Source organism: Charadrius vociferus, unplaced genomic scaffold, assembly GCF_000708025.1.
Source record: "Charadrius vociferus isolate BGI_N301 unplaced genomic scaffold, ASM70802v2 scaffold342, whole genome shotgun sequence".
NCBI classification, from domain to species: domain Eukaryota; kingdom Metazoa; phylum Chordata; class Aves; order Charadriiformes; family Charadriidae; genus Charadrius; species Charadrius vociferus.
In genome coordinates this window covers 211,103-225,103 of record NW_009647231.1, presented here as the reverse complement: position 1 = coordinate 225,103, position 14,001 = coordinate 211,103, and the positions used below count along the sequence as shown (strand labels likewise).

At 37.8% G+C, this 14,001-nt stretch overlaps 1 protein-coding gene across 1 annotated transcript in view; it reads right to left on the bottom strand.

Annotated features, from left to right (window-relative positions):
* Positions 1–14,001, bottom strand: part of MLIP (muscular LMNA-interacting protein) — a 121,417-nt gene that overhangs the window by 34,459 nt on the left and 72,957 nt on the right. The window contains exons 4-8 of the mRNA XM_009879827.1: positions 9,983–10,048; positions 9,817–9,900; positions 9,662–9,721; positions 7,894–7,938; positions 3,461–3,505 (exon numbers count right to left, since the gene is read on the bottom strand). Of these exons, the coding sequence (XP_009878129.1) occupies positions 3,461–3,505; positions 7,894–7,938; positions 9,662–9,721; positions 9,817–9,900; positions 9,983–10,048 (300 nt within the window). The remainder of the gene's footprint in view (positions 1–3,460; positions 3,506–7,893; positions 7,939–9,661; positions 9,722–9,816; positions 9,901–9,982; positions 10,049–14,001) is intronic.

Sequence of the window (14,001 nt, the reverse complement as noted above, 5' to 3'; positions counted from 1 at the left end):
CTCAAAATATATGACTCCTTTTCTACTGTTTTTGCATATAAATATATTTTGATAAATCCTTCCATTGCACACTCAAAAACCATGGATCACTGATGCAGCATTAAAATAGCTGAACCAAAAAGACCTAGAACAATGGTATCATGGTATGCAAGACTAGCCCTCCATGTGAATTTTGCCTTATTTGCATGATATATAAAGAAAAATGTTTTTGTTAATGATAATGGCAATATTGCATGTCATGTTGGTGTGCTGAGTACGGCTTTGCACTTTGTTATCGTGAGTCATTCATAGTCACATTTAAAAAGAGCATAAAATCTATTGATGAGAGTTACAGTGGTGTGCCCAGTGCCTCACCTGTCCATTGGATAAAAGTCGTGTAGTTGAGAGGTATAGATACAACATTTCTGATCACCATAAATAACCAGTCCCTGGTACAGCTAGTCAGAGACTCCATGAGAGGAGAAGTAATTGTCTGAATCATAAATGCTGCAAAATTTCTAAGTAGAAATATTACTCCTGAAGAACCATCATTCATGAATAGAGATCACGATGTGCTCAGAGACAGCATTGCTGTCCGAACAAAAAACATGCACAAGAGATACACTGTAGTGATTGCAGTTTGAAACAGGTGAAATAATATGTATAGTTAAATAATTACAATAGCTATGAAAAGAATAAGAAAAAGAAAAAAAAAAAAAAGATCAAGGAAGCTGCCAAAAGGATGAAATGGTTATAAGTGACCACAATACTGCTTAACACAGTAATGTTTCATAGAAGGTGTGCATCAGCGAATAAGAAGAGTTTAAGAAATCAGTAAATTCTGGGATGTTCAAAGAGCAGTGCAAAGAGTTAAAAAAGGAATAAGGAGGAAAAGGCTCCAAAGACAGAAAGTTGTGTTCAAATACAATCTAGAGGAAAAAAAAGAAGAAAGAAAAAAAAAAAAAAAAGAAAAAAGAAAGCAAATCTAACTCGTAATATTGAATTATCTTATATTTGGCCAGGAAAGACTTTGAGAATAAAAACTTGCTAAATTTCCTTAAAACTAAAAGTCTATGGGGTCAGTAGATATAATCAAGACATTAAAAAAATGCATGAAGAATTGGAGACCAAGGCTGAAAATTAATTCCTCACTCCAGCTTTCCTCATAGGAAGACTTAGGGAGGTTCTCACACTGACAAAGAAACAATTTGGAGGAACTGTCTCAAGTACAGTGTCAATAAGAGAGATTTGAGAAAAAAATCAATAAAATAAGCAAATAAAGTACAAGGAATAAATAAAATTGTAAAGAAATTCCAGTGTGAAATTGCCACACTATGAATTGTGGTATTTAATTTCAGACATAATGAGAAGTGGCAACTATGGGGCAGGTTTTACTACAGGTTCCTGAAGAGGACCAGGAATCACAAATCACTATGTGTAACATTCCAAGCTGTGCAAAGTAGCAGGAGCACATCTTCTCCTACTAAAGAACAGAATTAGTATACGTATGGACAAATAAGAGGGAATGGCTTTTGAAAGGGCACTCTTGCCTGATAAAACTTTTAGAATTATCAGCGATGCAAGAGAGGTGTCTCATACGGCACATGTAGGTTATGTTTAAACTAGTAACATGAGAATCTCTCAGCACCTAGGAACACACATTGGATGAAACCAAGTGAGAATCAAAGGACCATCTTATGTTTTTTCCCACCGGGTCTCCAAATGGATGACCAGGGCTAACAAAATGAGGCTGCATCACAAAGCATAAAGTCCAGTGGATGTGGAGCCATGCTACCCGTGGTTTTCAAAAGCTTTCGTGAAGTTCTTTCAGCAGGGTCTACTAAGGAAATGAAACTGCTGTGGAGTAAAAGAGAATATTTCCTATGGACCAGTTAAAAGAGAGGAGGCAAAAGGCTGGAATAAATGTTTAAATTTCACAGTGGAGAGAAGTCACAAATACAGTTCCTCAGAGATGTGCTCTGGAATCTTGGCTTTGAATTATGGATCTACATCAGCTAGAAAAGAGTGGTTCGCAAGGTGACAAAGTTTGCTGATAATAATGAATCTTTCAGGGGAGTAAAAACAGTGCAAAGAGTTGCAGAGGGATCTTATGATACTGAGTGAATGAATGACAAATAGGCAGGTGAAACTTAACTGAATTCAACATTGGTATCTTTCACAGGGGTAAACAAAACTACATCCTAAATTCACACATGCACATGAACTAGTTAGCTCAGAAACTAGCTCTTACTACTTAGAAAATATATCTTGGGCTTATTGTGTGCAGTTCTATGCAAACGCTGGCTTACTCCTCAATACAAATAAGATAAATCAAAAAAATGACTAGGAATTTTTAAGAAAGAAATAGAAATAAGAGTGAAGGCCCTTATCTTGTTATCATGTAAATAGGAAGCGTTGTGTTCAGAGCTAGACAAGAGCAGTTTATGGTTTTAGTCTCCCAATCTCAAAAGCAAAAACCTCAAAAAGACACAGAAAAGGGATCATCAAAGAGTGGGACAGTATCAATACTTCTCAAAGTGGATAAGCAATTTTGACTTTTCTGAATGAAAAAGAGGAGACTGATAGGGTATTATGGTTAATACCTAGAAAATCATTAATAATATTTAGAAAGTGAAGAAAGAACAATTATTTGCTGTTTCAATACCAGAACTGAGGTCAAGTAGTAGCTTTAAAACAAAGAAATAAAGTACCATTTCACACAATGAATAATTAAAAAGTAAACCCTATTACTACAGAATGTTGTAGAGACCAAAATATAACAAGATTCAAAAAGTAACTGGAAAAAATCATGAAAGAAGAAGTGGTCAAAGATTACTAAACTGAAGAAATTGATTCAGGAAGTCCCTAAAATTCCATTACCTGAGATACAATGGGGAAAATTGCTCATCCACCTCTCATTTTTCCCCTAAGCATTCATTAATGGTCACTGTTACTTGGACAGGCTCCATGACCTCTCTTCTGACTCTTCTTCAGAAAGTTTGGCTCCAACAGGACCGTGATCAGACCTAAAATGAACATCTGATGCCTAATCTCCCTTTCTTGACTTGATTTTAACCTTGCTTTTCACTAGCTAAGCCAGCTTTGATTTAAACTAGCGTGTAAGAAGAAAATAGATGCCAGAACATTGTTGCATGTAGACAGAATTGTAGAAGTGGAGTATTAAAAGAGTCAGAGAACCTGCAGTAGACTCTATAGTTGCCCTACACCTCAAGATTCAGCAAGACTCTCTTTTTTTTAAATGCTCCATGAGTTTACAAGTAATGTCAGGATTTACAGTTACTTAAACCAGGTGTGTATTCAGTACAGAAGAAAGCAATCCAGCACTGTAGAAGCAATGCAGCTTTGGAGGAGGAGATTTACTGCAGCTTCTTTCAAAGGACTAAGCAAGTAAATAATTACTTTAGATTTTCTGCTTCTGCAAATTTTGAAAAGCAGCATATCACTGCTGTGCGGTACATACCATCTGACTCTCTGTTACCATAGGTGCCGATTTGTAAAGGTTGGCCTGCAAAAAAAGGCAAATATATACAGTATTACATACAGTATCACAGCAATTATAGTGATGACAGAAGACAAATCTGTGGACAGCAGTATGCTTAGGTACAGCAGCTTTTACCACTGATGTAGTGACACACAATCAATAAGAGAAGTTAAAATATTTCCAGATTATTTCTAGGTATGATCAAATACGAATGCCTGTTGTTAAAATTTTAGGGATACTTTTTCCCCAAATGCAACAAAATTTCACTCTTTCATCTTGATCTAATCTTGAAATGTAAATCCTGACATTTCTGAGCCTGCCATTGTCTGTTAATTTGCAGCATCAATGTTATTGACACTATCAATTGTCTTGGTAGCTCAGTCCACCTTTCTTATCCTTCTGACTTTACATTATGAAAACCAGAACAATCCTACCCAAGAATTACTTTTTTTTTTTTTCTGAGTATGCACTGAACAGCAGAAGCCCTATTTTCCAGATCAAGAGTAAATGCAATGAATGTAAAGTATTTGTGTGTGTATGTGAAATAGCCACGTGCCACATGCTTATTTGCCCCCACAGTGGTAAGATTCAGAATTTCTGGCGCATTGATCCCTCCAATCAACTCCTTCAAGCTCTGTAAGAGTTCCACTCGATAACACAGTGTTTCTGTACAGATAACATGCCCTTCCTTGATGTGGGTGTGATCTGGAGGCCCTGAGACTCTAAAATGTGAATATTCTTCAGTATGGTAGTAAAAAAAGTACTAGATACAATGGTTAGATGTTACAGCTGTAGTAGAAGACAAGTCAGTGACATTACAGCCTTCACCCTCTGCAGAAGGACCACTACAGTTGGATTTTTATCAACTCAACTGTATGTTTCTCTCACCATTTCAAGCAGAAAAGCAATTCCAGCATGCTTGGAGAGGGAAGAATATGCTCTTCCTTTGTTCCCCTGTGACAAAGACCTTGCAGAGATTTGGCCACAGAATTCTGGATGTGGTCTCCCAAGTGCTAAATGGAGATGTTTAGTCATTCCCTGGACCTGTTTGCTCTACTCCTGCATTGGTGGTGAGAACAGGTTCATCACAAGTTACAGTGGAGGACTGTGCTCCTCACTAAGAGCACTCACATCTCTAAACACAGCCACTAGTGGAGGAAACATTCCTACTGTGATTTAGCACTGAATCTGCAAGAAGTACATCTTCTGCCCTTGACAGAGTAAAGTCGAGTTTTTACTAGTGGTTACTTGCATACTAGGGACTCTCTTTCATACCGTTAATCAAATGTGATGACCAAGCTCACTGAGACCTTAAAGATATCAAAGCACTTCAGAATGATCTACAGATTCAAACAGGCTGGAATTAAATCTCTGACTTCAGTGGTACAAATTAAGAGTAAATCTCATTTCAAAAGGGTTACTTGAAATGTATATAAGCACAGCAGACTACAGATTAATAAGCGTTACTTATTTCTGCATGTCTGGGTGCATTTTTAGCTGCTTCATGTTCTCTCATTTGTTCACTTGTATGTCATGTCTGTAACACATAAAAAAGGTTTTTTGAGAACTGTCAAGAGCAAAAATGTCAATAATATGCAAAGTAATTATTCCAATTAATCATGAGAAATTATTTTAAAATAGTTGTAAAGGGGCTAAATGGCAAAATTACAAATTTGCTAGAACTTGAAATTATAGTTAAGAAAGCTTTCGTTGGTGTCAGTAATTACATGGAAACACAATGACTATATATATTAGGGCACTCAACAGCCATAAAAGTAATTTATTTAGAGAATTATTATACTATTATATTATTATTACAAATCAGCAGTATCATCCCTAAAGCCAACAGAGATGCACTTTATAAAATGGTGAATGACATCATATCAAAGGCCATACAGTTTAAAAAGTTGTTGAATGGCAATTGTAGTACTTGGTTGTCAGCTGGTGCAAACTACTGTAATTTCACTGAAGTCAGACATTTTTCCATACTTTATACACTCTCTTGCTAGTTATACAACCATTTACATCTTTACTGGCATAAGAAGACACAAAAGTAATTGAGGCCAAGGCAGATCGATGCCATTTTAATTGTCAAAATGGCAGGCTACTTCAACATATTTGCATAGTCTACTGCTTCATATAACCTACAGAAGTAATTAACAATATTATCATGTGTGCATATGTATACATTTATATGTATGTATGTTTATAAATAATCCTTTCTCATGATGAATGAATTCCCTGTCCCTGACTCATAAACAAATTAAGCATTTCTTTTAACCAAAAACACCCTCAAAGCAACATTTTGACAAGTATCTCAATTTCAGATATCATGAATACAAAAGGATTAAGAAAATTATATTACTAAATTACCATTTTAATTCTTTCTAGCAAAATTAATTCAGTTGCATAAAGTAAAAGCCTACTTCTAAAATTAAAAAAAAAAACATTCGCAAAAAAAGGATGGCTGAAAATCTTTACTCCAAGACAGCTCACATGAGACTCCACAGACCTCCTGGGGGAACTCACAATTTGATATTATGATAACAAGTGTCTGTAAAACACTCAGTTCTTGATTTCTATTGGAGACACTGTTAGATTGGCTCAAAGTAAGCACTTGAATTCAAAACAGATCTCTTGTACCTACTATGAAGAAAAGTTGGCCTCTGGACTATATCTCCTCTAGTGAGCAAAAGTCAGCACACACAGAGACTCAGGAACAGGTCCTTTCCAGTTAGCACACTCCCTTGCGTGTTTTTGTCCACACCAGCTAGCACTCTTCCAGACAGTTCTTCATCATGGTCTGTGTGGTAGCATGGAGCATGCTGCTCTCAGTGAGCTGAAGGGATTAGGCCACCCTGGGTCTTGTGCTGGGCTGGAGGGTTCACCATGAGGGAACAGAAGTGGAAGGGGAAGAGGAGAAGACAACTCTATGGAAAACCATCTCAGTGTGTCCTCACCCTAAGGGCCGGAGGACAAGCCACTGCCTCGTCTCTCAGCTGGGACAGAAATAGGCCTTGTATGTCCTACCACGGAAACAGAGCAAGAGAAGGGGAAAGAGCTGAGATGTGTGGGGGCTGTTAGGGATACCTGGCTTATCCCTCAGGAGACTCTGCTGCAGAGTGCGGCAACAGCAGAGTCCAGGAGAGCCTGGGCCCACTAAGTTCAGCCACCACAACACAGCCTGGAGATCACAGTCTCTTTTCTGACACACAAAAAATTCAATATGTTTGTACAATTTATAGGAAAGGCTAACCTCCCAATAGTCCTTTGCATTACTCCCAAACATATTTTTAAATATTGATTTGTTTAATTTATCTAGAAAGTTCCAGGGGAGATTAGGAAGGGTTTGTAAGATTGATTTTCTATGCCAGCAAAGAAAACCTAGGCATATGTTGGATGCTTGAATTTATGGTATACGTGAGCCACAGTTTTGGGAGCTGGAGATCTGCACTGGAGTGGCATTAAATATACTCTGTTCTCACAGACTACCTCTGAAACACACTCTTTTATTTCATTAAAAAGCCCTCTTCCAATATCCTTTCTAATTAGTATGAGCCAGCACAATCTGTCTAGTAAAAATCACAGTATGCAATAAAATATGCATACCGCCACATTCAAGCAGCAAAATTGAATTGATCAGTCAAGCATTGTTCTGGCATAAAACTGGAAGGCCTCTATTGCTTTGCCAGCACTGCTTTGATTTGAGGTTCAATGGAAATGCTGAATGATGAATAGTAAGCAGAGGTTTCTCACCACATGACTAGATGAGTTGTAAGTAAAATATGGAACCTGCAGTAACTCTGTGTGCTAGTGAGAATTAAAATGTTAATTGGGTATAATGTTTCAATAATTGAACAGGTGACTCAATATAGAGATTTTCTTTGTGTGTTGGAATGTGTGTATATGTGATAAAACAGCTTCTATTCATCTAAGGATAAACTGTGGGGTTTCAGCCAGCTCTATATCTTGGAAAGAAGAGTTTGGCTCAACCCCAAATTCTGATGGGTAGGCAAGAACTAAAGGACTTCTACCAAAGCAAGTGTCCTACAGTGCAGGCTGAGTCCAAACAAATGCACCCTTCAGCACCTGCAACAGTCTGTTTGCTAAATAGCTGAGCTCTTGCCCCATTCTTGAAGCAAACAACAAGAAAGAAGTGTGGGAAGAAATTAATTTTAACATAATATTCACACAGGTAAAATTATCAATAGGCACCACACTGAAGAGATTCCGGCCATGGGAAGAGATCTCAAGCCTCAATTGCCAGTGCTCTCACATAGTCACTTCTCTGTACTAGTCAACACCTCTTGTCGTGCGTAGACACCTGTGCAGACTCACCCAGTATTGTAGCAAGAGCAGACAAATTAGACATTCCTGGATGCAAAATGTAGAGTAGTTATAAAAGTACTTACATATCTGGTTTCACGCCCGGCTACTCTCTGCAGTGTTGTTGACACCTTGTACAAAATAAATAGATATATTAAGGGCAAAGAGGAGTAACTCAAAGAGATTTTTATCATTGTGACAAGTTATTATTTGCTCAAATTCAAGAAAACTTCAGTTTTCCAGAAAGATTTATGCAATATATGAGAATAAAGTGTGTTAAAGTTTTGCTTGGTATGTTTATTGTAGAAAATATTGTTTCATTTTTACTGCTCAAAAACACTGATACCATTCTATTAAGGACGTCATTTAAATTATCTCTGAGAACTCTCATAACAAAAGTGTGTTAGTAGATAGCCATAGGTGAGGTTGCCCCATGAAATTTAAGCTACATTTGTTCACAAAATAACCTGAAACGGCACTTTTCCACATTCTTATTTGCAAGAACTTGCTTTCATCTGACTAATCCATGCTATTTCTAAGGCATCTACTTATACGCTCTTTTTTTCTTCCTGTCTATGACTCTCTTTTACCCTCATTTTAAGCACTTTACTTTCTCCTTCTGAGGTCCCCACAACCTTTATCTTGGTCCCTATGCTGTATCCTGTTAAACTCACCTTTTGCCCCCTTTATTTGATTTCATGACTGCTAACAGATGCCTTCCCTTTAGTCAAGGCTCAATTCTCACTTGCCCAAAGAAGTAGGTTTTGGATGCTACATCTCAACCTAGTAGCAGCATTTTAACCACTTCATATTCAGCGCAGGCATTGGAAAACATTCGCTCAATAACAGTCTGCCTGCTTCTTCGGCTACTATCATGTTTCCGTTTTCCAGCTGCCTGAAGTCTGATTCACGGCTGCGTGCTGGTTGGTAGAAGTAATTTCAAAAACGAAAATTAGATTTGATGTGTATATTTAATATAGCCACTCAGGAATGGTGAGTCTGTGCACTATTTTTGCATGGTGAACTGGACATTTTGCAGGATATTTTGAATGCATTAACTTCTTGATGTGTTCCTCTGAAAAAAAGTCCCTTTCCTCCTGTTTTCAGGTGGATATATGCCATTTTCACTTTCCTATAGCTTCCATGACCAACTTAAATTTACCTGGGGCAAACTGAGTACAGGACCCTCTTCCCTTGGTTATCCATCCTTCTGAACCCAGAAGGCATGTCAATATAACTTAGTGAAACCAGAAGTTTAACACCAGTACAGAAAGTTACCACTACCTCTCACTACCTGTTTCCGAGTACCCAGGGTAAATGGATGTAGCAGACATCCCCCTCCTGTGAGGGCCCATTAAAAGGAAATCAGCACTTAAGAGCAAGTCTGCTTGTTCATTTCATTATCTCACTATTTGAAAACCAACAACGAACATTAAAAAAAAAATGTTCTGACAGATGTTTCCAATCATTGAAGCTAGAAACATTGGCTCCTCTGTAGTAAGGACACATAGAAGGGACAAAATCTGGGAGATGGCCAGAGACCCTGCAATATGGAAAGCAAGTTATGAAGGATTTCTTCCTTGTGGATCCCAGCCTCTGAAGCCTTAATAAACAGTTTCTCTGTCATAATATAACTCCTTCTGACTTCAGGAAAGCATCCTGCAACAAAGACTGCACTGACTGCAGAGAAGTTCTGTCCTTCCATGTCTTTTAAACTACCAGACACCTCTACTGATGTAGCATCTCTCAGCTGTAGCTTTCTGTTGCCATAGCCATAGGCTCTATTGTGATCCTGCTTGCCTTGATACCAACCTGGAAAAAGCCCTTGCTGTGTGGGTGGGCTTGTTCACCTACCTTGCCGACATCTGACTCCGTGCTCATCTGCAGGAAACTTGGAGAAGACTCACATCGACGCTGCAAAATTATTTTCAACAGAGAACAGACTCATTAATGACAAGAGACAAAAGGAAAGGAAGAGAAAAAGCCAATCCCACATGCTGACGGGTTACCATAGTCAATGGGTCCTGCAGGACTTGGTCAATGACAGCACACAGCTCTTCTGTTTGTTGTCTGAGGTGGGCAGGGGAGCACATCTGAAAAAGGAGGATGGATCACTCAGTTAACATTTACTTTTTGTTTTCAAATAGAGATTTGAAAGACATATAACAGCACTACCTCTGAATGGGTGTCCAAAGCAGTGCCTTCAGTCACGCTAGCAGTCTTGGTTGGCTCTTCTAATGCCTGCAATTCAAAAGATTTTGGTGTGATACTGACTTCAAAATTTAAAAAAAAACAAGCAAACATATACTTTTTGCAATACTGTGTTTCCAAAGGTGGCACTTTCTGTTTCACCACAGAAAAATGGAACAAGAGGAAATTACATGCCTAGTAAGGTTCTTCCAGTTACCAGCTTCTGATTCTGAATTAGAGGAGGCTTTGCAGAAAAGGAGAGAGAGTTTTCAAGCAAGGTAAATTGCCTTTACTTTTAGAGATTGGGAACTACCAGTTTAAATTGCCTTATCCTTTGACAATGCCCTCTCCTTCGCAGTAAATCTAAGACGGTGAATGTGCTCCGTGAGCCGTAGAGGGGTTGGGGGGCTGCCTGCCACGCACCTTCAAGGAAGGCCACCAGCTGCAGGCAGGTGGACAAGGCAGGGGTCCAAGCACGCAGGAGGCCCTTTCTTTTCCTCCAGTAGACATTTTCTTTGAAAAGTGCCTCCTGTTTATAGAGGATGGTGACGCCACATTGCAACAAAAACAGTGCTCGACGTTTTTGGATTTTAGCCTAATATCAGAAATGTATAAAGCGAAATATGTGCTATACATATGTGATATCACATTAAGCAGGTATGCAATCTCTCCAAACCGAAACACAATCTTCTTGTGCATCAATATACCTCCCGCTTTCCTATACCCGTATTTGGAACAGGTTTGTGAACAGTGGGAATCAGTTTGCTGATCCCTCTGCTTTATCAGGCAACTCACAAAACACCCTCAAAAGCCAAACGCCAGTGCTCAGTTCCCTTTTCATCTTTGTCCAGAGTCTGCGAGGCACACTCTCACTGCCACCACCCATTTTTGCTTTGAAGTGATTTTCAAGTAGACTCCGTGCCGAGACCAAAAATTACTCTGGAAGCCCGCTGATGTGTGAAGCTGGACCACAGGGGAGGGACCCGCAGGGCTTGTGGATTTTTTGTTTAATACTTCATGCTTTTCTGAAGTGTAATTTTGCTACTTATTTGAAAAACATAAATGATAATAAGAGAAAAAAAAAGAGCATTCCAGTAAAGCACTTTTACATGCATGTGGGATTCTGTGAGAATGGACTGATCCCAGTGAGGCATGAGGGCTGCCAGTCACAGAAGACATACACGGAGCTGGGAGAAAAATAGCAGAATCTTAAAAAAAAAAGAAAAAGAAAAAGAAAAAGAAAAAGAAAAAGAAAAAGAAAAAGAAAAAGAAAAAGAAAAAGAAAAAGAAAAAGAAAAAGAAAAAGAAAAAGAAAAAGAAAAAGAAAAAGAAAAAGAAAAAGAAAAAGAAAAAGAAAAAGAAAAAGAAAAAGAAAAAGAAAAAGAAAAAGAAAAAGAAAAAGAAAAAGAAAAAAGAAAACAAGCATGAACTTAAGTAATTATTTCTGAGTTTAATTTTGCTGAGTACAATTTTTTTTCTTTCTTTGTCCAGCTACTAGAAACATACATCTATCTATGCATAACTGAAAAGTTAATGACAATTTACTTTTTATATTATTTTAATACCATACACAAATTATTCTGCACAGAAGTACATTTATGGAACACCATGTCTTCTATCAGAAAGTACAGTAAGAAAAGAATGAAGAGTAGTTTCTTTCCAAACAGAATTTTTTCCTCCTCTCCAGCTCTGGACAAACCTACTGACCTTGAAGTAGTAGTAGTTCAAAAGGAAAAAAGTAAAAGAATGATTATTTTTTACCTACAAAAATTAATGTAATCTTATCCCAAGACAGAAGATGGAAAGATAAATAGTCTTTCTGATCTCTGTTGTCTCATTGCTGTTACCCAGATAAATTCTCAGATCAACAGACAGTCCTGTAGAAGGGAAGGGCTCAGCTAAAGAGGGCTCAGCACTACATTCAAGTACTGTGTCCCCAGTTCAGCTTCAGTCGAGATTGCATCTCCCTAGTAAACACAAAATGAAGTGATAAAATGAAGTAGAAGAGTCATTCCAGTACCCATTAGGGCCAGGATTGCCAAAGCAGCCTGTTGTAGAAAGATGATGTGTCTGAAGGTGAGTTAGGAAAACCAACAAATTTTAATCAGTCACAGGTTTGGAACAGAGAAATTGCAAAGCTTCTCAAAATCTCCAAGAAACCAGTAGGGTAATGAACATAATAAAGTAATTGTTAAGAAAAACTGCATGTTTCTGTTTCATATTCACTTCACCAGAGCAGTGGGAGAGGATGAACACAATCAAGGGTAAGAAACAACTACCCAAAAGGTACAAATGAGGTAGAGGAACTACAGCCACATCCACAAGTCTCTGTTCAGAATCCAGACTCTGGATAATTTAAGTACCAAATATCCACCAGTTTCAGTAGAAATTGGGTACCCAAACATCTTTGCATTTTGAAAAAAGAACTCAGGTGAGCACAGCACCAAGGTCTGTGTGCTCCACAGTCCCCCCGAGATACAACCACTGTGTAGGAGCCATGCTAGAGAAAGCTGTGGTGTTCTTCTCCCTTTTTGAACCTTTGGGGAAGAAAAATTCTAATATTCGAAGTGATTAATCTTTCACTGTTTTATCTCTTTTTTTTTTCCATTTTTTTTTTATTTGAACAGCTCAAGTCCTGCAAAGAAAGAGAAGAAACAGAGAGAACTAGATTTTAGGCATCTCTATCACCTCTACAAAGAGAAAAAAGTACTGTTTAATCTGTTGTTAGCTTTTCAAAATAAAACTCAATTTTTTATCCAGCAGTGCCCTTTTTTTTGTTGTTTTTTACATTTCCAAATAGAGAATAATGTGAGATTAAAAAAGTACAACTACCACTTCTGGACTCATTACTGGAGTTATCACGCAATAATGTTATGATTAATTTAAAGCATTAGTGCTATCTACAGTACTGTTGATTAGCACTGTCAACAGTATTCAAGCTTCACTTCCTATTGTGACAGTCTAACAATATTAAAAGTGGAACATGCTTATTTAGGCATTCAAATTTTTTTATTATATATGAAAAACAATAGTGAGACCACAATTTAAAAAAGAGTCCAATTTAGAGAATGAAAATGTATTTGTGACAGATTTTAAATGTTCAGATAAAATAACTAGTTGCTGAACCACTAATTTTTTCTTTCCAAAGGGCAACTTTGGGGGTGTGATGCATATATGCCATTAACGTCAGCAATGACTACATCCCTTCCCTCCTCTTTCCCCCAGGCTATTTCATTGCTAAATCTGTATCAGGGCTGAAATAATACTGGTAAATGATCCGAACAGGATCTCCAATATTTTTTTAGAAGAATGAAAGCTCTTAGCAACATACAGGAAATACTTAACACTGTTTCACCCACCAATGAACCACATCAATAGTAGGAGAAAAAAAAACAAATATTGCAACCTGGATCTGACACAGCTTCTTTCTTACTGTATTGTGAAAACCCTGGGCTAAGGAAAAGCTAAGAAGTTTCCTCTTTTAATTCCCTTGCACATTTTTCCCATCAATATCTTTTGCTAAGCCCTCAGCACATGCAAAAATCCTTCTGTATAACGGAACTTCACATACCATGAGTTCCTTTGACTTATTCCTTGAAGATCCTGGGAGATGATACTGAAAAGACCTGACTACTTTTCCTCTTATAAAATAATAATACAAAAAGCTGCAAGGCTTTTGAAAGAAAGAGGGACATCACTGCCTACTCCTACATCGGCACACTTGGTTATTATTACAGACAAACTAGGTCCTTTATCACTCCACAACTACACAAACTGTTTCCTTTCTTTCTTACCTCTAAGTATTTATCGCTAGCCTTGAGAAGCATTTTGACATGAACATGTAATCTGGATGTGAGAAATTCACCTAGTAAGTGCACACTGCAAGTACTCAGGAAAAACAAAATCTTTTTTTACCAAAATATTCTTAACAAAGTGGTGTCAGAAATGCTTTCCAGGTCCAGAAAGCTCCTGACATTCTTGGTAATAGCCAATAGTCCCAGCAG